The sequence below is a fragment of the Schizosaccharomyces osmophilus genome, chromosome 1 (assembly GCF_027921745.1).
Source record: "Schizosaccharomyces osmophilus chromosome 1, complete sequence".
NCBI lineage: Eukaryota > Fungi > Ascomycota > Schizosaccharomycetes > Schizosaccharomycetales > Schizosaccharomycetaceae > Schizosaccharomyces > Schizosaccharomyces osmophilus.
In genome coordinates, this window is record NC_079238.1 from 1,620,730 (window position 1) to 1,641,124 (window position 20,395).

The 20,395-nt window shown below is 39.9% G+C and overlaps 11 protein-coding genes across 11 annotated transcripts; 5 read left to right on the forward strand and 6 right to left on the reverse strand.

The window, feature by feature from the left end:
- Positions 1-583: 583 nt before the first annotated feature.
- Positions 584-1,666, reverse strand: rad24 (14-3-3 protein Rad24; the record flags this gene model as incomplete). The annotated part of the gene is made up of 2 exons (XM_056179544.1): positions 584-1,329; positions 1,597-1,666. The coding sequence occupies 2 exons, from the start codon at positions 1,664-1,666 to the stop codon at positions 584-586; spliced, it is 816 nt and encodes a 271-aa protein (XP_056035638.1).
- Positions 1,667-2,338: 672 nt separating this feature from the next.
- Positions 2,339-3,397, reverse strand: dmc1 (RecA family ATPase Dmc1; the record flags this gene model as incomplete). The annotated part of the gene is made up of 2 exons (XM_056179545.1): positions 2,339-3,264; positions 3,316-3,397. 2 exons carry the CDS (start codon positions 3,395-3,397, stop codon positions 2,339-2,341), a joined length of 1,008 nt encoding a protein of 335 aa, XP_056035637.1.
- A 502-nt stretch (positions 3,398-3,899) lies between these two features.
- SOMG_00752 (palmitoyl-(protein) hydrolase) lies at positions 3,900-4,844 on the reverse strand (the record flags this gene model as incomplete). The annotated part of the gene is made up of 5 exons (XM_056179546.1): positions 3,900-4,222; positions 4,297-4,442; positions 4,513-4,560; positions 4,607-4,691; positions 4,772-4,844. 5 exons carry the CDS (start codon positions 4,842-4,844, stop codon positions 3,900-3,902), a joined length of 675 nt encoding a protein of 224 aa, XP_056035640.1.
- A 627-nt stretch (positions 4,845-5,471) lies between these two features.
- Positions 5,472-6,425, reverse strand: SOMG_00753 (DUF5102 family conserved fungal protein, associated with clathrin coated vesicle; the record flags this gene model as incomplete). Its single annotated transcript, XM_056179547.1, has 1 exon — positions 5,472-6,425. The coding sequence occupies one exon, from the start codon at positions 6,423-6,425 to the stop codon at positions 5,472-5,474; it is 954 nt and encodes a 317-aa protein (XP_056035639.1).
- A 789-nt stretch (positions 6,426-7,214) lies between these two features.
- alp31 (tubulin specific chaperone cofactor A, Alp31) lies at positions 7,215-7,731 on the reverse strand (the record flags this gene model as incomplete). The annotated part of the gene is made up of 3 exons (XM_056179548.1): positions 7,215-7,421; positions 7,529-7,615; positions 7,663-7,731. 3 exons carry the CDS (start codon positions 7,729-7,731, stop codon positions 7,215-7,217), a joined length of 363 nt encoding a protein of 120 aa, XP_056035642.1.
- A 1,510-nt stretch (positions 7,732-9,241) lies between these two features.
- Positions 9,242-10,012, forward strand: SOMG_00755 (sorbose reductase; the record flags this gene model as incomplete). Its single annotated transcript, XM_056179549.1, has 1 exon — positions 9,242-10,012. One exon carries the CDS (start codon positions 9,242-9,244, stop codon positions 10,010-10,012), a length of 771 nt encoding a protein of 256 aa, XP_056035641.1.
- Positions 10,013-10,514: 502 nt separating this feature from the next.
- Positions 10,515-11,588, forward strand: rmt2 (N-methyltransferase; the record flags this gene model as incomplete). Its single annotated transcript, XM_056179550.1, has 1 exon — positions 10,515-11,588. One exon carries the CDS (start codon positions 10,515-10,517, stop codon positions 11,586-11,588), a length of 1,074 nt encoding a protein of 357 aa, XP_056035644.1.
- A 519-nt stretch (positions 11,589-12,107) lies between these two features.
- dsk2 (UBA domain protein Dph1/Dsk2) lies at positions 12,108-13,142 on the reverse strand (the record flags this gene model as incomplete). Its single annotated transcript, XM_056179551.1, has 1 exon — positions 12,108-13,142. The coding sequence occupies one exon, from the start codon at positions 13,140-13,142 to the stop codon at positions 12,108-12,110; it is 1,035 nt and encodes a 344-aa protein (XP_056035643.1).
- A 182-nt stretch (positions 13,143-13,324) lies between these two features.
- Positions 13,325-15,019, forward strand: SOMG_00758 (nucleoporin Nsp1; the record flags this gene model as incomplete). Its single annotated transcript, XM_056179552.1, has 2 exons — positions 13,325-13,328; positions 13,389-15,019. The coding sequence occupies 2 exons, from the start codon at positions 13,325-13,327 to the stop codon at positions 15,017-15,019; spliced, it is 1,635 nt and encodes a 544-aa protein (XP_056035632.1).
- A 39-nt stretch (positions 15,020-15,058) lies between these two features.
- SOMG_00759 (DUF1748 family protein) lies at positions 15,059-15,703 on the forward strand (the record flags this gene model as incomplete). Its single annotated transcript, XM_056179553.1, has 3 exons — positions 15,059-15,079; positions 15,419-15,507; positions 15,574-15,703. The coding sequence occupies 3 exons, from the start codon at positions 15,059-15,061 to the stop codon at positions 15,701-15,703; spliced, it is 240 nt and encodes a 79-aa protein (XP_056035631.1).
- Positions 15,704-17,310: 1,607 nt separating this feature from the next.
- On the forward strand, positions 17,311-20,280 carry dhp1 (5'-3' exoribonuclease Dhp1; the record flags this gene model as incomplete). Its single annotated transcript, XM_056179554.1, has 1 exon — positions 17,311-20,280. One exon carries the CDS (start codon positions 17,311-17,313, stop codon positions 20,278-20,280), a length of 2,970 nt encoding a protein of 989 aa, XP_056035833.1.
- Between the last annotated feature and the right edge of the window lie 115 nt (positions 20,281-20,395).

Below are 20,395 nucleotides of genomic sequence, written 5' to 3' on the forward strand. Positions count from 1 at the left end.
TCACTAAGTAAGTTTATGGATTGAAAAAGTTGTAGTTGTATAAATTGGGCTCTACTTGATGTCTTCTATAAGTATTTTCAGAGTCCAGTGACCTGAAATAGCTAAATAGATTGTTTTTACAACTCATACACTCGGCCATTAATAAAACAGCGTAAAAACTCAGCTGTGACATTATGTCCTTACATAGATACTTGGAATATTACTTTTACATAAAAATACTTACTTTGAAGATGCGTATATAAGAGTTTTTACTCTTTAGTTTTTGATTTTTATAAATAAACATTAACTTATTACTTTACCCTTATTTTTATAAAATTTAGCGCTAGTGTCGTCTGTTTCAACAGTGTATACCAATTTAAAGATAGCAGCTACCTATGTGAATTGGATTGCGATATACACCAGCAAAATAGAGGTAATAATAAGTAAAAAGATCAGGTAAAAATGTACGTAAATAAAAAAAGCTATCAAATCGGGCGATACACAAAATCTAATGTAAAAATAAAAATAGCTTCATCAAGTCAACCTTTTTTCAAGCATAGTTCATACTAATGAAAGTATGGCATCAATCATAAGTAACAGCTATTTATGCATCAGCCTTGGGTTCAGACTCTCCCTCAGCAGGAACGTTGGAAGAAGCAGGGGCTTCTTGAGCACCTTCGGCATTGCCAGCAGCAGCTGCATTGTATTCGGCATCAGAAGTCCATAATGTGAGGTTATCACGCAACAATTGCATGATCAAAGTAGAATCCTTATAAGATTCTTCGGAAAGGCTATCCAACTCAGAGATAGCTTCGTCGAAAGCTTGCTTAGCCAAGTAGCAAGCACGGTCGGGCGAGTTTAAGATTTCGTAGTAGAAAACTGAAAAGTTGAGAGCAAGGCCTAAACGGATGGGGTGAGTAGGAGCAAGTTCAGCTTGAGCAGACTCGGAAGCAGCCTTGTAACCTTCAAGAGATTGATCGGCAGAGTGTTTACGCTTGTCACTAACGGCGAACTCAGCAAGGTAACGGAAGTAGTCACCCTTCATTTTGTAGTAGAAGACCTTTGACTCGGCGGAAGCAGCATTAGGGATAAGATGCTTCTCGAGAACGTTCAAAATGTCTTGGCAGATGGTGTCAAGCTCTTGCTCAATCTTGTGACGGTATTCCTTGATCAATTCAACTTGGGCAGTGTTACCCTTGCTCTCTTCCTTTTGTTCGATAGAAGAGACGATGCGCCAAGACGCCCGACGAGCACCAATAACGTTCTTGTAAGCGACAGAAAGTAAGTTGCGTTCTTCAACAGTCAATTCTTGGTCAGTGGAGGCAACGCTTTTCATGTTTTCGACCATGCCTATGTTTGGTTAGTTTAAAAAAAGCACAAAATAGATAAAAATAAAGCTAATGCTTTCGATAGCCATGACACTCAATTTCTGCTTTTATTACTGAAATTCAATCTTTACAAATATTAATTGTCGTCGTATTTCAGTATTTTTTTGTTTTTTCTCCTTATAGGACACGTCGCCTATGTTACGACTTTTACGTATCCAACGGCTTGTATAAAATAAAATTGACTCTTCCATAAATTGAGAGCGTCATGTGCTAGCACGGGAATACATACCTTCATAGCGCTCTGCTTGCTCAGCAAGCTTGGCTAAGTAAACAGCATCTTCACGAGAAGTAGTCGACATCTTTACTAACTAATGAAAAAGTATGCTTAGTTGTGGTTGGCACTGGAAAGGTTTCGGAGTGGGTTGAATAGGGGACTGCTTCATCAGCAAATTTTCGTAACGCTGCGTAGTGCATAATAGGCTTTTCCTTATAGATATAACAACGGATGTTCCACAACATTCGGTAACAAAGAACGTTATCGAACATTTCCGGCTCCTTAGTACTTGAATAGTTTGTCTGAAGTATCCTCGTTCCAGAGTGTAATATCGCGGGCATGGTCCCACATAACGCATAGTATCGTAGGGTTAAATAAAGATAAAGCAATGTAAACAAAAGAAAGAAATTGCAAAAAAAGAGAAAACGAGTCGTGATGTCAATGAGTTGTCGTAGACTCCCAAATGGGAGAAAACAAACAAGGATCTTGTTAAACTAAATGTCTCTTCATCAGGACTGAGATAATTCTAGGCTGTCACATCTTATATCGGATCCGGTTAATACAATAGGGAACATTCAGGATGAGTTCAAGTGTCAAGGAAAGTAGAACGATTTGCGCCAGTAATTTTTGCTATGAACCCTCTAATTGAATGCTTTATATTGCTAGAAGACGTTTGGGAAACTAGTATTTAATTGTTTAAAGTTTAATAAGTTTTTCTCTCTTTCACGGTTTTATGGTAAAGTCAATTTTTGCGGTTTTAAGACACGTCAGCAATTCCTCCGGGTGTGATAATGTAACTACACTCTGCTTCAGGCATATCAGGGGAATCGTTGAGTTTTGCAACACGCTCTTCTCCCCGTCCTTTTCTCAAAAGCAGGCGTGTAGCACTGGCATGTGCCATGACATGGCCACCGACCGGTTTACGATCGTTGGAAGCAAACATGAGAGCGGCACCAGGGTCTGCTTGAACTTGATTCGTGACAAACACGGCTACATTGAATTCCTCTGAAATGTGGTTTAACCGGGCTAACATGATATTTAGTTTTTGCTGGCGCTCTGACAGTTCACCTCTTCCAGAGTAATCTACTCGGAAAAGCGCCATAATGGAATCAACAATGAGAAGTCGATATTGACCATCCTCGGCGAAGATAGTTCCCAATCTCGTAATATAGTCCATTTGCTGTTCAGAATTGTAGGCGCGACTAACGATTATGTTTTCCATTGTTTGATCAGGATCCAAGCCATAACGATCAGCAATTGCTTTGATACGATCAGGGCGGAATGTTCCTTCAGTATCAATAAAGGCTACTTTTCCTTCTGCGCCGCCCATATCCTTAGGAAGTTGTGCCGCAACACAAAGGGTATGAGACATTTGTGTTTTTCCGCATCTGAATTCACCAAACACTTCTGTGATACTCATGGACTGAATTCCGCCTCCTAGAATACCATTCAATGCTTCCGAGCCAGTGGAAATGTTCCATACTCGCTTACGAGTTTGACTAATTTCCATTGCCGTAGCAAAATTCACCGGGCACATCTTTGAAGCCGCTTCTTTGAGCTTATCTACTTTTGCTTCACTGAATCCTTTGATTTTTAATAAGAATCTCTTGGTAGACATGTGGACTCCCTGTACGGTGCAGATTCCAGACTGTTTAAGACGAACAATATCAGTCATTCCAATACCTTGAGAGAAAATTTGTTAGCGTCTCTAGTAAATTTTCTCTTGAAACATACCATGAGAAGTTAATTCTTCAATATCGCTGAAGGCCATTTGGTCTTCGCCAGCCGTGTCAACAATGTCTGTAATAGCACTCATTTTTGTTTAAATATAGCAATCTATGAACAATTGGTTTACTGAATATACTAAAGATCTGTTTGAAGGATGCTTTAGAAATAAATATTCGCGTTTCAAGTGTTATGAGAAACGCAAATTCAGGACGCGCTCTATATAACATAATTCTAAATCGGAATTATACGATATAGGCCACATAAATACACATATTTCTTTTAGATTCGAAAGATTAGTATTTTTATGTATTCATTATACTATATATGCGCACTACATGCACGCGTATACGGCAAACTTTTGTTTCCATTATTCAGACGCGTCGCGTAAACAAACTTTTTTGGTCGAATATGGTGACTTTACGCGCTGAATGGGATAAAACATTAAATTTACAAGTATAAACATTTCTTTTGCATTTATTTCTGCTTCTATACCTCTATATATATATATATATTAAATCGCCTTTACTGAGTAAACATTTGAACGAAATGGAAAATATAGATAATACAACAAAGTCTATGAAAGCAAGTAACTAATCGGTTCCAATTGTAGAAAGTGCAAATTTATACATGTCAAGGAAAGATTCCGGGGAGGGGGAATGCATGTCTCCGTCATAAAGTTTGTTCATACAATTCAAAAGGAGCTTTTGCTTCATATATTCTGCGGAAGCACTAGAAAGAGCAGAAGGAACAATGGGATCGTTATTCATATAACCCAGAAAAATAGGAATGTTTCTAGCAACCTTTGAAAGATTCTTTGGAAACTCGTGCTCAAGTGGAAGGAAGCCAGAATGGCCCATGATACCAGCCAAGCGTTTAGGATATGTCAATCCTGCAAAGAGGGAAACCATACAACCTTTTTATACGTTAGTAATTCACACTTGGAGAGGACTTTTTTAAGGAAAGCTAGCGAGCAGAAAAATATCTTACCTTGAGAGAAACCTCCGATCAAGATTTTGTCGCTGGAAATTCCTGCAGCAACTTCAGCGTCTATCAATTGGTGAAGCATGTTGACGCAATGAAGGATCCCTTCTTCATCTTGCTTATTCAAATTATCAAAAGAATATATGTCAAACCTAATGAGGGTATGGATTAGCATTTGACTTTGTCCTCTGAAAGAAATTTCGTAACCACGTTGAGACATACCAAGAAGGCATTTTGAAGTTATTGTTTGCAGTCACAGGAGCGATTGGTCTGGAAGTTTTTGTTAATAAACCTGAAAGTTATTTAATGTACGTACGCGTTAGGAAATATCCATTTTACATGACCCATCGACTTGAACTGCTCTGCCATAAATGACCAGCCATGACCAGAATCACCAAGACCTAAAGTGTTAAATACTTCTGTTTGCTAAATAGCAAGACACTCAACCATCATTGTGTTAGTATTACTGCCAAAATCATACCATGAAGAAAGATGACGGTCGCTTTGTGCGTCAAAGTGGGATTTACGATGGCAGAAGTTAACTTGGAAGCCATAGTGCTTGTGAATGAGAGAATGTATTACAAAAATGGTCTGAAGAAAAAGCTGAAAGTATTTGGTAAAGTACCGTTCCTCTAAATATTTTTTCTTAAAGTACGTTTAAGCTTAATTTCTTTAGCGAGTGATAGTGACGAATGTTTGGTATTTACATTTAGAGTCTCAAAAAAATCAATAGATAATGTGTATATAAGTTTACAATGAAAGACTTGGGATTCTACCTGCGTATTCCATATGAAAATACGAACCAACAAACTAAATTCGTATACACCTAACTGGAAATGAACAAAACATGTAATCGATTATCTAGGTAAGTCATTAAACGTATAGACATGGAGTGTTGAGAGTCAAAAAGACGTGTATAATTATAAGGACTATTAATAAGGGCTCCATGATGCCCATATTAATAAGGAAAATATGAACAAAATAGTAGGAAAGAATAAAAGAGTAGCTTGGGTATCCCGCCCAATAACAAGAAACACATGAATCATAAAAGATTAGTAACAAAAAGGCCAAAGGAAAGCATCATTCAAAGCTAAACAATAGTGGAGATTATGAACTGAACCAAAAAATAGGAAAACAAAGATAGAAACGCATTCTTTCAAGGGAAAAAGGGGCGATCCAAGTTAACGAGCGGACTTTCGTAAGCGTTTACTAAGCTGCACAAGATCATCTACCACTGTTTCATAAAGTAATTTATCATTCAACGATGAGTCGCGCTTATCAGTCCAGTACTGTGCTAGAGCAGTGGCCTCTGAAACGTATTGCTTCAACATTTCTATATGCTCGACTAGAGCATCGGGAGATCGAGATGCAAGTACTTCCTGGGTAGTACAACATAGACGTCGAGCAACTGTGTAATTGAATGAGGGCTCGTTTTCTAACTGCGTAGTAGAAGTCGAGATTTTAAGGATATTTTTGAAAGAAGAAGAAGTAGAAGAAGCCGGAAAGTTCGATTGTGTTGGTAACAACTCGTCCAAATCAACTGGCAGCCCCATAGAGACCAAAAAGATATGTCGAATGCTGGAGCGTAACCAGTCGGGCCGTTGAAGGACGGGCATTTCAATGAGTTTATCCCATAACGATAAGATCCTTGCGAGATCAAGAGGTGATTCGGGAAGAGGTTCGGGGTCTTTAGGAGGACCAAACAAAGCGTGAACAGAAGCTTCAAAATTCTCAAACCAATGATCTCCCTCGAAAGTCGCAATAGGAGCCTCTATCTCCACTTCGCCGAATTCGCCAAAATCATCAAAATCATTACTTTCCTCTAATATATGTTCTTCTGCTTCATAAGTTAAGCTTGGTAGTTCGTTCTCTCCTGTTGGACTGTCCTTATGGTTTGCTTCTCCCTCCATTGCATTCGGCTCGTCCGTTTCGAAAGGTTGAAACTCATCTACGGGAGAAGCAGTATTTGTCTCATTCGTCTCTTGCAAAGAATCCCTGCTTTGCTTTTCTGTCAAATCCTTATGGTTTGCATTTTCAGGATTCATACTAGTGGGAAACGGTTCAAAGTCGGAATCCTCATTTTGGCTATGTTCTTCGTCTAAAGACCGTCGAAAAGACGAAGTATCGAGATTCATAAGAATACAGACAAAAGACCTTGACGATTCTGTCTGCAGGTAAAGTACGCGTGTTCGTTTACCAAATTAGGAGATGGAAGGAAACAATGCTAGTTGAATTCAATTCTATGTTGAAGTACGGTGAATTTACATAAACAATCTTAAATCATCTCATTATTTTTTTAGAATTGTAAACAAAGAACTGTGATAATATAAACAAACAGATACAGTACGCGATAGAATGTCCTTTTCCATGGTTGATGATTTTCTTTCCTTTTCTCTTTTTGATTCAATAAAACTAGAACAAAAAACTTTGGGCTTTCGTTGCATGTTTCACCATTATTAATTGTATTAGCGGTAGAAGGGTTGCAGAATATATATTCAATTTGTAATCATTTTTGAGGGTTTGTAATAGAATTTTGTCATTTCAATGGATCAGGAAATCCCATTCGAAACACGTTGGTTTGTCAAGTAAGTAGGAAACGGGAATTGGCGTGAAATTGCCTAAATTGTTATTTACTTATTGATTCCTATACTACAAGTGATACATCAAAGTAGACGATATCATAACCATTTGTTAAAGTTGCTCGTCAGTAGAAAGCGATTTCAATTCAAGTTGAAAAGCTTTGCTTTAATGAGAATCAGTTGTCATTCACAACGTTCAATGGAATGGAAATCAATAAGCTTGTAGGGAATTTTGATAGCTATAAAAGAGTGGGAAAAATCTATAAGAAAAAAAAAGCACATTCCAAAGGATAAGATAAAAACTTAAAAAAGAGAGAGTGGATTCGTTCAATTACGAGGAAATATCTAAGCATGTCCATTTTTAGGGGCATCGCTGGATTGCTCCTTTTCTAAGACTTCCTTGGCCGTGTCAAGGACGGATTTGGCGGACTCCAATTCGGGCAGACCCTCATAGACTGGGTTATCAACGATGGATTGAAGGTCTTCTGAAGCTTGTTGTAAGCGATTGAGAGCATCTGGAAGAGCACGAAGATGATGCTTCAACACAAATTTCTACTCGATGGTTAAATTTCAACTACTTTTGGAGATGGTATGAACCCAATGTATCATGGAAAACGGTTGGATGGGAACCCTGTCTATCCGGATAAATCATCACATACCTGGTGCTCCACTTCATGCTCGTCTTCCTGATTGTTGATGCGAGTCTGCACGCGTTCCTTGGCGTCTTGAATATCGACGTGGACAACCTGGAATTTGGTCAGCAAACTTGTTTTGTGGTTTTGACACTACATACTTGGACATCCTTCAGAATACGTTTTACGACATTTGTTTTAATGTTGACAACTCTACTTGGGTTTGACATCTTGGTTTCCGTTTGAATTAAAAAGACTATGGGAAAAGGATCGAAAACGAGGAACTTGAGAAGAAGTAACAGGATACCCAGATGAGACTAGGCCAAGACTTTAAGACGGCATGCAAGGAGGATGCAAGCGTGAAATAGAAACCTGATTTGCATAAAACGCTCCTTGAAAGAAAAAAGAAAAACAAGACACGACGTTTTGCTATTGGTGTTTCTAGCGTCTTGGGTTCTACTGAAGACTTCCCTCGAGATTGGATGAAAAAGTCTTTCCCCAAAACCAAAAAATCAGTAGCTATCGACTTTTCAAAAAGAAAAGGCAAACCTTCCAACAAATACTTGCCCCAGCGTTTGTTTGGGTTTCTACTCAACAAAACGAATCCTTGTTTACTATGGTCGTAGAACGAGCTCCAATATCTATACTTACGAATGGAAGGAATCTCCCAATTCCAATTCCAATTTCGCCAAAGCGATCGAAATAGTCAATCCTATACATCCTGTACAATTATACACATTCACAGTTTGTCTATGTTTCCATAAACAAACAAAAAGAATACTACGCCGGTTGACTGTAAAACTTCGACTTTACAGATGATAACATTAGCATTACCTACAAGGACCTTGATCTGATAAGAATCGACTCCCCCAAGAGACGATGAAATGAGTAAGAGAAGAGAAGAGAAAAAGGGAGAGGTTCTCGCAGACAAGAACAGCATAGAAAACCACAAGCCAATTCGGAATCCTGTTCGCTTGGAGTTCTCCTAGGGACGACGAAAAAATTACACATCAGTCATCTCGCTTCTTTGGCTTTGTGATACCGTAAACAAATATTCCCATCGTAGTAAACGAATGGTCCATGAATTTCGTACACTTGGAGAAGTCCATGTAGCATGATTTAAACGGTTTTGGCTGCTTTGTTTTTCTTTTTCTTTGTAGATGCCAATGATTGTAAGGATGTGCTGGTACTTCTATCACTTTGAGAGGATTGAGGTTTGGCTGCATTTTGCTCTCTGGAGTTGTTTTCACAACGACTTGACGCCATTGGGAGGAAAAAAAATAAAAAACATCTGTATTTGGTTATGTACGATACAGTGTTTCCATGATCATTTGGGATCTATGCACAAAGAAAATCCGGCTTCTTTGTAGATGGTCTTATTTTTCAATTTTGTACTTTTATAAATATAAAATTTTACCTTTTTCCCCTCCGAGTAATATTAAATTGACGTTCTTGTGAAGCCTTCTGGGAGGTTTGTTGTAAGCAAAGAACAAACCTTGATTCCTCTGCTCTGAACATAGAGTCCAATAATTCTGGTGTTTCTTTTGTTTCTCTTTTTGTATCAAGGTTCAATTACAAAGGGAATAAAATTGCGATTCCTTTGCTTTCATCACTCTTTTTCAAAGTTTTCACCTTTACTCAAGTATTCTAGATTTATAAATTGAATCCTTGTCTTCTTGTAATCTACATACTTGTAATTAAGTTTGGTTCCTTGCTGTTAACTACTTCCTACTTTCTATCATGTCGCTTTCTATGTTTTCATTAAAGGGTAAGACCTCTATTGTCACGGGTGGATCCGGCGGAATCGGATTTGCTATTGCAAAATCCTTGGCCGCCGCTGGCTCTAATGTCGGTCTCTTGTACGGCGGAAACAAAAAGGCTCTCGACTATGCCCGCGAGCTCCGCGAAACCTATCATGTGAAATCTGAAGCCTACTCTTGCTCTATCGAAAAGCGCAATGCTGTCCTTGAAACTACTAACCAGGCAGTCAAGGAACTCGGAGGCCGTCTCGACATCATGGTTGCCAATGCCGGAATCGCCATTCCACATCTTGCCTTGGAAGACGAAAACGAAGACATTTGGACAAAGGTTGTTAACGTGAACTTGAATGGCGCCTATTACACCGCACAAGCTGCTGGCCATCACTTCAAGAATCAAGGCAGCGGCAGCTTGATTTTCACTGCCAGTATGAGTGGTCATATCGCCAATTGGCCTCAGCAATGGGCTTCCTACCATGCTACCAAGGGTGCTGTCAAGCATCTTTCTCGTGCTCTTGCTGTCGAATGGGCTCCCTTTGCCAGAGTCAATTCGGTCTCTCCCGGATATATTGATACTGACTTGACTCTCTATGCGGACGAAAAGCTCCGTAAGCAATGGAAAGATTTAACTCCTCAAGGCCGCATTGGATTGCCTGAAGAATTGGTCGGTGCTTACGTTTATCTCGCCTCAGATGCCAGTTCCTATTGCACAGGCACGGATATTGTCGTCGACGGTGGCTACGTCTCCCGTTAATAATTTTCTTTCTAAACAACTGCGGGTTTCCCACCACTACTCGGCAAAAGGTTCGTTGTTCACCTTTACTTGGCTTCGCTGATACTTCTTAATTTGTCCAGTGTTGATGTTGAAACGTGTTTGATATTTTTCTATTTTTTTTTAGATCTCTTTTGTCTTTTCTTTTAATTATGTAGATACTTGGTTCTCTCTAGATAATGAACAATGATGCTTTCAAGGTTTCCAATTCCAGCTGTAGTCTTCATTTCTTTGTCCATATTTTGTTATACATCTGTCCTTTTTCCATTCTTTCTTAATTTTTATAATGTACGCCTATGTTTTCCATTCCTTTTCGGGGCCATTAATTCCCTTTCCTTGGGTAGCAACTACATAGGATTTTTCCTTTTTCCTTTTTCTATTTGTATTCTCTAAATCATTTCATTTTGCTATTTTCCTATTCAACTACTTTTTCTCTCGCGTCTGTATTTCCTACCCAAAGCAATATCGCTCACCATCCATCATAATGGAAGTCCCCATTATCGCAGATTCTGACACTTTTCAAGAGTCCCCTGAATCCTTGCAACTCATCGAAGCTGCTAAGCAATTGGACCTAGCAAAGGTACAGGAAATGGTTGATCAGGGCGCCGTTACTGCTGCTTTAGACGTTGACAGTGGGAAAAACGCTTTGCATTTCGTGGCCTTAAACGCCAATGCAGAAAACGAAAAGAAGGCTGTGGAACTTGCCAAATGGATGTTAGGTAACGGTGGAGTTTGGAATGGCATCGATAAATCTGGTGAAACACCTGGTTGCATTGCTCGCCGCAAAAATCTGAACGAACTCTACGAGACAATTGTCGACGCAGGCGTCCGCTGCGAGTTACTTCTTTCTCTTATCGAAAGAAAAGACAAAGTCAATGAACGCCTGGACACCAATGAAAAGTACTTACAGAGCACTCTTTCATACACGCAACCTACTGAAGACAGTAATAGTCTTCTTGACAGCGATGCAAACGCTGTCATGATGTCTTGGGAAAAGAAAATCATGCAACGATCTGCAGAGATCATTGCATCGAAACCTGGTTGCCGTGTCTTAAACGTTGGTTTTGGGTTGGGCATCATCGACACTTTTCTACAAGAAAGGCAGCCATCTTTACATGTAATTATCGAGCCCCACCCCCATGTACTAGCCTTTATGCGGAAAACCGGCTGGATGGATCGTCCAAATGTTGTTGTTTATGAGACTACTTGGGAAAGCGCTATTCAGGACATTGCTTCCAAATACGTCTTCGATGGTATCTACTACGACGCCTTTGCTGAAAGCTACGAAGATTTACGAAATTTTTTCGATTCGGCAGTTGGTATTTTAGATCCTGATACTGATTCTAAGCTTTCCTTTTTCAATGGTTTGGGCGCTGATAATCAGACCTTCTACGATGTCTACAAAAAGTTAGTTCCTATAGATCTTACCTCCTTCGGCTTTAACTGTACCTACGAAGTTATGCCAACAAGCAGTGCAGAGGACGAGTGGGAGGGTGCAAAGCGTCGTTATTGGAATGTCGTTGATTACTTTCTTCCTGTCATTACATTCGACTTGTAAATGGTCAATATAGTTGTCATATATGTTTTAATATTTTGAATAAGATAGGGGTATACACGGTTCATTCGTTGAGTGTAGTCATAACAAATTGAGAGATGGATTAGCTAATTGTATAGACATTGCCGCTGGATGCTTTCCAAGAGGAAAATACTCGCTTGTCTGAGTTTACATGAGCATGTAGCCGTTTATTTTTTTTCTATATTATACAAACTGTACAACCTAAATAAGAGAAAACTTCATAAATTTTGATTCCACAGGTCATGGACAAGAAGGTCAATTCTTTAAACCTCGCATACTGAGCTAATAGATACATACAAAAATAAGCTTGCAATGAATACAGCATCATGCGTAAAAAGCTACGCGAAGTAAAAGGTAATTAACCTGCAAATTCGTGCGCTTAAACGAACACTTTACATAAACGTACGTTGGACGAAAACAAAACAAGTAAATATAAACGAATCATGGACAACATTCACATCATTTTTCTAGTAACGTTTCTAAATTTGCTGGAGCAATACATTAGAATTCACTTAATAAAGATTCAATTGCACCTTGAACATTACCACCGCTTCGACGAAGGGCACGAACATTACGCTCAAAGTCAACAAATCCCATTTCGTTAAGTTGACTTAATTGCTGAGCGTAAAGCTCTTCAGGAGGTTGAGTGCTCTGAGTTGGAGCAGCCGTGGCAGCAGGACTGGCTCCACCTCCCATACCGCCACCAGAAAGGTTGTTTAGCAAGCCTTGAATTGTGCTCGCAGCCGAGTTTGGATCAACAGATTCATCAGTGGCTCCAGGACCGCCGGCGGGATTTAGATTACCTAAACCACCCATACCACCTAAACCGCCTAAGCTGCCTAAGCTACCAGGACCAGAACCACCCATCAAACTCGATGGGTCTATACCAGCAGCACCCAGTTGTTGTTGCATTTGAGCCATTTGGCGCATAGTATCTGGATCTGTCATGGCACGTCGGAACTCTGGAGACTGCATCATTTGACGTACATAAGGAGGAGCATTGCGGAGATGAGGACTACTGTTGATGATCATGTCCAGCATCTGAGGATTGGAGAACATTTCGTTAATGGATGACTGAACCATTGGATTTGACAGCATGTTGGCAAGGTCATCGGTGGATGGAGGTACAGGGTTTTCAGGATTAGGACCAAACATGGAAGCAGAAGGGAGGGGTATATTGTATCCAGCATAACGAGCACTTGTGAGATTGGCTAATGGGTCGTTTGCGCCTTGTCCTGCCTGAATATTTGTTGGTACTTGTTGTGTGCGATCCTGAACATTACTGGCAGCTGCTGTAGGATTCTGCCCTAAAGAACGAACCAAGTGGACACTTTGGCCATCTTGAACTTTATAAGTTTTTAAAGATTCTTCATCTTTCAAAACACGTCCAGCGTAAATTAGTCTTTGGCGTTCAACCTCAACATTAGCTACAGGTGCTATAGCCTGCTTCAAATTTGTAACGCTAGATTCACTGTCAACAGTAACAGTGTACTTTTGATCATTCGCAGCTTTAATCGTTAACGAGATGTTTGTCATCTTAGTTGCACTTGGTATGTTTTAATCTTCTATAATTCTCTCTAAGATGACAAGTTTCGGGGTTTGGTCCTTTAACTCCGACAAGTAAGAGCCCGATATATCACCGAAGTTTACCGGACGTAGAGGAAGACATCACATAGGCAACGTGAAGGAAACACTGCGAATTTCAAACCCTAGCTACAATGGGTAAGTAATTCCGTTGGACCATATAATATGAACCAGTTTTAGTACTAACTATGGCATTAGCCTTTAATCAAGGAAACAACCAAGGAACGGGGTTTTCGTTCGGTTCTTCAGCACCAAATAATACATCGAACCAAGGAACAGGTGCGTCCTCCAATACAAACTTGTTTGGAAGCAGTTCAGGAAATACTGGAGGTTTATTTGGATCTGCTTCGAATGCCGCAAAACCAGGAGGAGGCTTTAGTTTTGGCTCCAACGCACCTGATTCTGGCAACAAGCCCAGCTTTTCTTTTGGACAACCAAAACCAGCGGAGAATGCTCCATTATTTGGAGGGTTGAACAAGCTTGCCACAGGAGCAACCGCCGGTTCTGCTCCCGCAAACGGTGTTGCAAATACCGACACAAACCAGTCTGCTCAATCTACCACTCAACCATCAGGTGGCAGTCCTTTCTCTTTCGGTGCCAAGCCTGCTGCTCCCGCAACTGGTGCTGCGACCGGTGGATTTTCGTTCGGAAGTGGTCCTAACTCTGGAGGCTTGTTTGGACAGAAACCAGCTACTAACGCTGCTGCCGCTCCGTCTACGGCACCAGCCCAAGACAAACCTGCTGCTGGAGGATTTAGCTTTGGAAACCCTCAATCATCCTCTACTACTGCAGGAGGAGCCACTGAAAACAAACCTGCCGCTGGAGGATTTAGCTTTGGAAAACCTCAAGCTTCCTCTACTACTGCAGGTGGAGCCACTGAAAACAAAACCAGTACTGCTACGTCAGGTGGGTTCTCTTTTGGCGGTGGTGGAAGCGGCCTTGCTGGCGCTGCCAAACCTGCTGAAAGCAAACCAACATTTTCTTTTGGAGGAGGAGCTGGAAGTGGAAGTGCATTAGGTGCCTCCACTACTACACCTGCTTCCAACGAGGCTAACAAACCATCTACTGATACCACGAAACCAAGCACGGCAGCCCCTGCTCAGCCCTCCGGTGGATTCTCTTTTGGTAAGCAGGATTCTGCCACTAAACCTGCAACGACAACAACAAACACCGGCTCATTGTTTGGTTCCAAACCCGCGGAAACCATTGCTAACAAATCTGATGCTACTAAAGATGCTGCTTCAAAACCTACCGCAACCGTACCGGTGGAATCTCCACCTTCATCCATTAAGCACAAAACTTTACAGGAGATTCTTAATAAATGGTCGTCAGATCTTACTACACAAACATCTGTGTTCAACAAATTGTGTGATCAGGTCGGTGACTGGGATAAGGCTTTGGTAGATAACGGAGCGTTAATTTCAAAGTTATATGCAGAGACAGTGGATGCCGAACAGTTATCAAATCGAGTTGATGATGGACTTGAATATGTTTCCTCTAGCCAACAAGAGCTATTTAAATTGTTAGATTCTTACGAAGCACAGCTTGAATCCTTTGATGGTCGCACTCCTACCGCACCTAACGTAGAGCGTGAGCGTGCTTTTAATGTTGCTGATGATATTTTGGGTCGTCTCGACAGACTCGGCGAAGATCTGGGAACCGTAATTAATCAAATGAATGACTTCTCGAAGCCTGATGATTCTATTTCCGAAATTGTCAAGGTGTTAAATGCTCAACTATCAAGTTTGGGATGGGTGGAAAATAGGATATTCCAGATGGAAGAAAAAATAGAAAGCGTTAAAAAAAGGAGTAATGATGTTTTATTTTGATTTAAAAGATACTACAGATGTTAATTAGGGATACGTCTAATGCTACTCTCTTTGGAATCCGTGAGTCCAGTAATAAATATAGATATAAGCAAGTGTTGTTGTATGTATGCATAATTGTCATCGAATTAAATTTCTTGCTTTTGCATTTCTTTTATAAATATATATAAATATAGATGTATATATATACATATTATCTTCTTTTATTATAGTGAAAGTTCTCGCTGTTGTATCCGCTAAACTTCTCTACTAATAGTACTCTTGTAATGCTTTTGTTACGTACAGCAGAAGAACGAAGCTACAGCCAAACCTCCTCCTCTCTTCACTAACGTTAGGAAAACTATAAGCAGCCTTTTAACTTTGAAAATGGTATGTTAGTTTTTTTTAATAAACTAACCATAGCCCGTTCTTTCTCGTTTGTTCCACTACAGTGTTGATTTAGCGCTACTTTCTACCTGCATTGCAGGAATTCGTCGTTCTTCTGGTGTCTCGTAAGTTTAACTTTCTTTTAATACCTAAATTTGTTTTGTAGAAATCAAACTAATGCATGGAATCAGATTTGACATGGAGAAAGTTCATAACGAAGATGTGAAGCTCGCCGTTGAAAAGTATCTTGGACTTGGCGAATGGGCGTTTGATCAGTCCAGTACATTTCTATCTTCTACAAATTGGTTCAAAAAGTTGTAAAAGATCGCTTTCCCAAACCTAGATTTCCTCTGAACGGTATATACTTTGGAGAGTCTGGTTTGCTTTTACCGTCAGTATAATTTTGGAGCACACCTTTTTCTGCAATCGCTTGCTCGGTAGTAGTTTATATAATAGCTTTTATGTTTCGTTGCTCTCTTAATTGGCGTGTTAGTTCCTTTGACGAACGGGCCCTCCTTTGTCAGATTTGCAGTGCCATAATTATATTCGGAAAGCCATTTTCTTTTGTCTAAATTATATGTCTAAATTATCAATACCCATGTTTTTTTTTCAGAGACATATCTGACATCGTATGTCTCAGTTTCATCAAGAGGACATGCCGATTTCTTGTTGTATTTAAAGTTTCAGAGATCAGTAGGATTGCACTTAAGTGCCTGTCGCATTTAATATCCTTTTACGTTTGTTAATCTAAAGTAAAAGTCGTTGAGAAATGATCGTATAGTTCCCAAAGGTAAGCTGTTGTTATCCATCATTGAAAAACCCCAACACCTAATGTATATATTTTCATCTTCTTTTCATCTTGCGTAATCCTTATTTTACATATCTTAATTTGCTTACTTGTTAATCTTTTGCATGATGTCCTTATTGTGAATTGCAATAGGACCTTCAGGGCATACATGCAATGAAATTAGTTCACGGACAAATCTACAAAATTACAAGGTTGTTTTCGTTTATTATGCTAACTCAAAACAATGGACGTTGGTTTCCTAGAATCCGAAGAATCACCTAAATTACTTTTGTGAGAATAACTAAAGGAAAACGAAGTATATTCCACATGACGACCTAGCTAGGTATCTTTTTCCGTGCTCATAATATTCCATTGCAAAAGTGTAACTGAAGAGTGTTTGGAAAGATACTTCCAATGAAGTTTAAATTACAAACTTGTGAACTTTTCGCCCATATATTTTCATATAGGCTAATCCGTCGCAGACGCAAATAATTTCTATAAATTTAACAGTCCTTTCTTTGCCAGAGAGACTTTCGATGAGTGTTAAGAAGGGATTTGCGACTCGTTTTTTTGTTTCATTTCTAGGGTTGCCTCAATTTTGTTTCCTCACTTACTTGATCCATCGTGATTGGTATTGTATATAAAGGATGCCGTACAATCAGTATTTGTCTCCAAACAATTTCCTTCGGAAAATAAATTGAAAGCCGTCCTTACAAAAGTTTGACTCTTTGCTTTTCTCGCATCGTAATCATTCCATTAAGAGGAGAGGAGAAGACTGAAATTCAAAGTCATTTTTTTCCAACCATTTTTTAATGAATATTATATTGCAAAGAGTACGTGAATGCACAGAAATCTCAAGATCATTTCATACTTTGTACTTCCAATTGTTTTGTTTACTAGTGAAGGAAATTTATTCCTCGATATACGCAATAATAATAAAGTAGCAAAGCACTCGGATTTATATCTTTATATACTTTTTTGTGTTATAAATAGTTAAAATTGAAGCTCTTAGAGAATGAGTAACTGTACTGCCTTTTAGGTATCTGTCAATTACCACACAAACGATTTGATAAATAGAATCGGATTGATTTAGGTTGAAAGAAGGAAGTAGAGTCACTCTCCTTCAAAATTTTTGGTTAGAATGGGTGTTCCAGCACTTTTTCGACTATTGTCGAGAAAATTTCATAAAGTTATTACGCCCGTAGTCGAGGCACCAACACAAACACTTCCGGATGGAACAGAAATTGGACCAGATCTGAGTCTCCCAAATCCAAATGGTGAAGAATGCGATAATCTGTACCTGGACATGAACGGTATCGTCCATCCTTGTTCGCATCCTGAAGACCGACCGGCACCTGAGACTGAGGATGAGATGATGATTGCCGTTTTTGAGTATACCGATCGCATTATGGCAATGGTTCGTCCGAGAAAGTTACTTTACATTGCCATCGATGGTGTAGCCCCTCGTGCAAAAATGAATCAGCAACGGTCACGTCGATTTCGATCCTCTCGTGAAGCCGCTCAAAAAGAAGCCGAACTTGAGGTTTGTATTGAAGAAGCAAAAAAACAGGGAATTCCTGTTGACGAAGAGGCGATGAAGAAAAAAGCCTGGGATAGCAATTGCATTACACCAGGAACGCCATTTATGGATACATTAGCTAAATCATTAAAATATTACATTATTAATAAGCTGAATACCGATCCTTGCTGGAGAAACACTCGTTTTATTTTGTCAGACGCATCTGTGCCAGGTGAAGGTGAACACAAAATTATGGAATTTATCCGTTCCCAACGGGTGAAACCAGAATACGACCCTAATACTCGTCACGTAGTATATGGATTGGATGCTGATTTGATTATGCTCGGTTTGGCGACTCATGAACCACATTTTCGCGTACTACGAGAAGATGTATTTTTCCAACAGGGCAGTACCAGAAAATCGAAGGAGGAGCGATTAGGCTTGAAGCGTTTAGACGAAACATCAGAAACGAACAAGGTTCCTGTGAAGAAACCATTCATTTGGCTACATGTTAGTGTTCTACGGGAATATTTGGAAGTTGAGCTCTATGTTCCTAATTTGCCTTTCCCGTTCGATCTTGAACGAGCCATTGATGACTGGGTATTTTTCATTTTCTTCGTGGGTAACGACTTTCTTCCTCATCTTCCAAGTTTGGATATCCGTGACGGTGCAGTAGAACGCCTGACTGAAATTTGGCGTACTTGCCTTCCACATATGGGAGGTTATTTAACCTTGGATGGATCTGTCAATTTAACTCGAGCTGAGATGATTTTGACTGCCGTTGGCGATCAAGAAGACGACATTTTTAAACGTCTCAAGCAGCAAGAAGACCGTCGAAATGAAAACCAGAAGCGTAGAGCACAAAGAGAAAGCAACCAGAATGATTCTTCTTATTTGGATGATACAATTATACAGCGCTCAGCAAAGGTTGAATCATCCCAAGTAACTGTTGCTCCTTCTGTTGACACAAGCACAGAAAACGATACACGGCCTAATAAAGCACGTAAAATTGATGCCTCGGCTCCTGAAAATTTGGTGAATTTGTCTGAAAGGACCTCCAATAGATCTTTAAGTGCAACAAATAAAGATCTCATTAACAATCGTGCTGCTAATCGTCTTGGCCTTTCCAACGAAGCTGCGACTACCTCCTCTATCAATAAAATTGCTGCCGCAAATTTAAAATCTCAAATGGTTTCAAACGAAAGCCTTCGTGCTGTGCCTATAGAGGAAGTGGTTTCGTCTCCTACCCCTAGTGCAACGGATGATATAGCAAGCTCCGACCCTAGTGGTTTAGCAACTCCTATTGAGCCAGCACCCGTTTCAGCTGGTATGAAGCGAAAAGCCGAAGATAATGCTGGCGAGGAAACCTCTACAGATACAGTTCGCTTACATGAGTCTGGATATCGAGAGCGTTATTATGAGCAAAAATTTGGGTTTTCTGTGAACGATACCGATCAGTTAGGTGAAACAGTCCGTCATTATGTTCATGGATTATGCTGGGTTTTATTGTATTATTATCAAGGATGTCCTTCATGGACTTGGTATTATCCATATCATTATGCGCCCTTTGCTGCTGATTTTAAAAATTTATCTTCTATTGACGTGAAATTTGATGTGAATCAACCTTTCAGACCTTATGAACAATTATTGGGTGTACTTCCCGCTGCGAGTAGAAACAATTTGCCAGAGAAGCTACAGCCTTTGATGACAGAAGCTGATTCGGAGATTATCGATTTTTATCCAGAGGACTTTGTCATAGATTTGAATGGTAAAAAGTTTGAATGGCAGGGTGTTGCATTGCTCCCGTTTATTGATGAACATCGATTGTTATCTGCAGTTTCCAGGATTTATCCTTCGCTTAGTGAAGATGAAGCCAGGAGAAACACGAATGGATCTTCATTGCTGTTTGTTTCGGAACATCATCCGATGTACCCAGAAGTTGTAAAACAACTATACTCAAAGAAGAAACAAGGGAAGCCTTTGAAGTTATCCGGCAAAGTGGGACATGGCATTTTTGGCAAGGTAAGCAATGATGATTCCATCTTGCCAAATGTTTCAATACAATGTCCAGTGGACGTTACTACCGCTGACGCACTTCAAAAATATGGCAACATTGAAAACAATCAAAGTTTAAGCTTGCAGTATGAAGTTCCAAAGTCAAATTTTGTTCATAAGTCCATGCTTCTTCGCGGTGTCAAAATGCCCTCTAGGGTATTGACCCCAGAAGATGTTAGTGTTGTACGTGCGGAACGAAGCAATGCTGGACGCCGAAACAATGGCTCTTTCCGAGGAGGTGGCGTTCGAAGAGGAGGGTTTCAAGGTCATGGTGCTCAGCGCTCGTCTTATCAGTCACAAAACAATAGCTACAACCAGCAAACATATACCGGTGTTACCAATGGATTTGCCCAAACAGGTACTCAACCACCATGGAACAACTCAGGTAGCTTTCCAAGATCCGCGAATGCATATAGTGCAAGGGGTGGATATGGACAATCGGGCTATTCATATGGCAATTCAAATAATCGTGGTAATCCTTACAGCTATGGACACCCTCCAGCTACGGGTTACAATGGAAAGGGCGCTCCTCGATGATTTTATCGGTCATTGAGCTAAAACTATTAATGACATGAAAAGGTTTTGTAAGGGTATTTTGGACTTTTAAAATTACTTTACCCCTGGATTCATACAAAGACATATAGTTAATTTA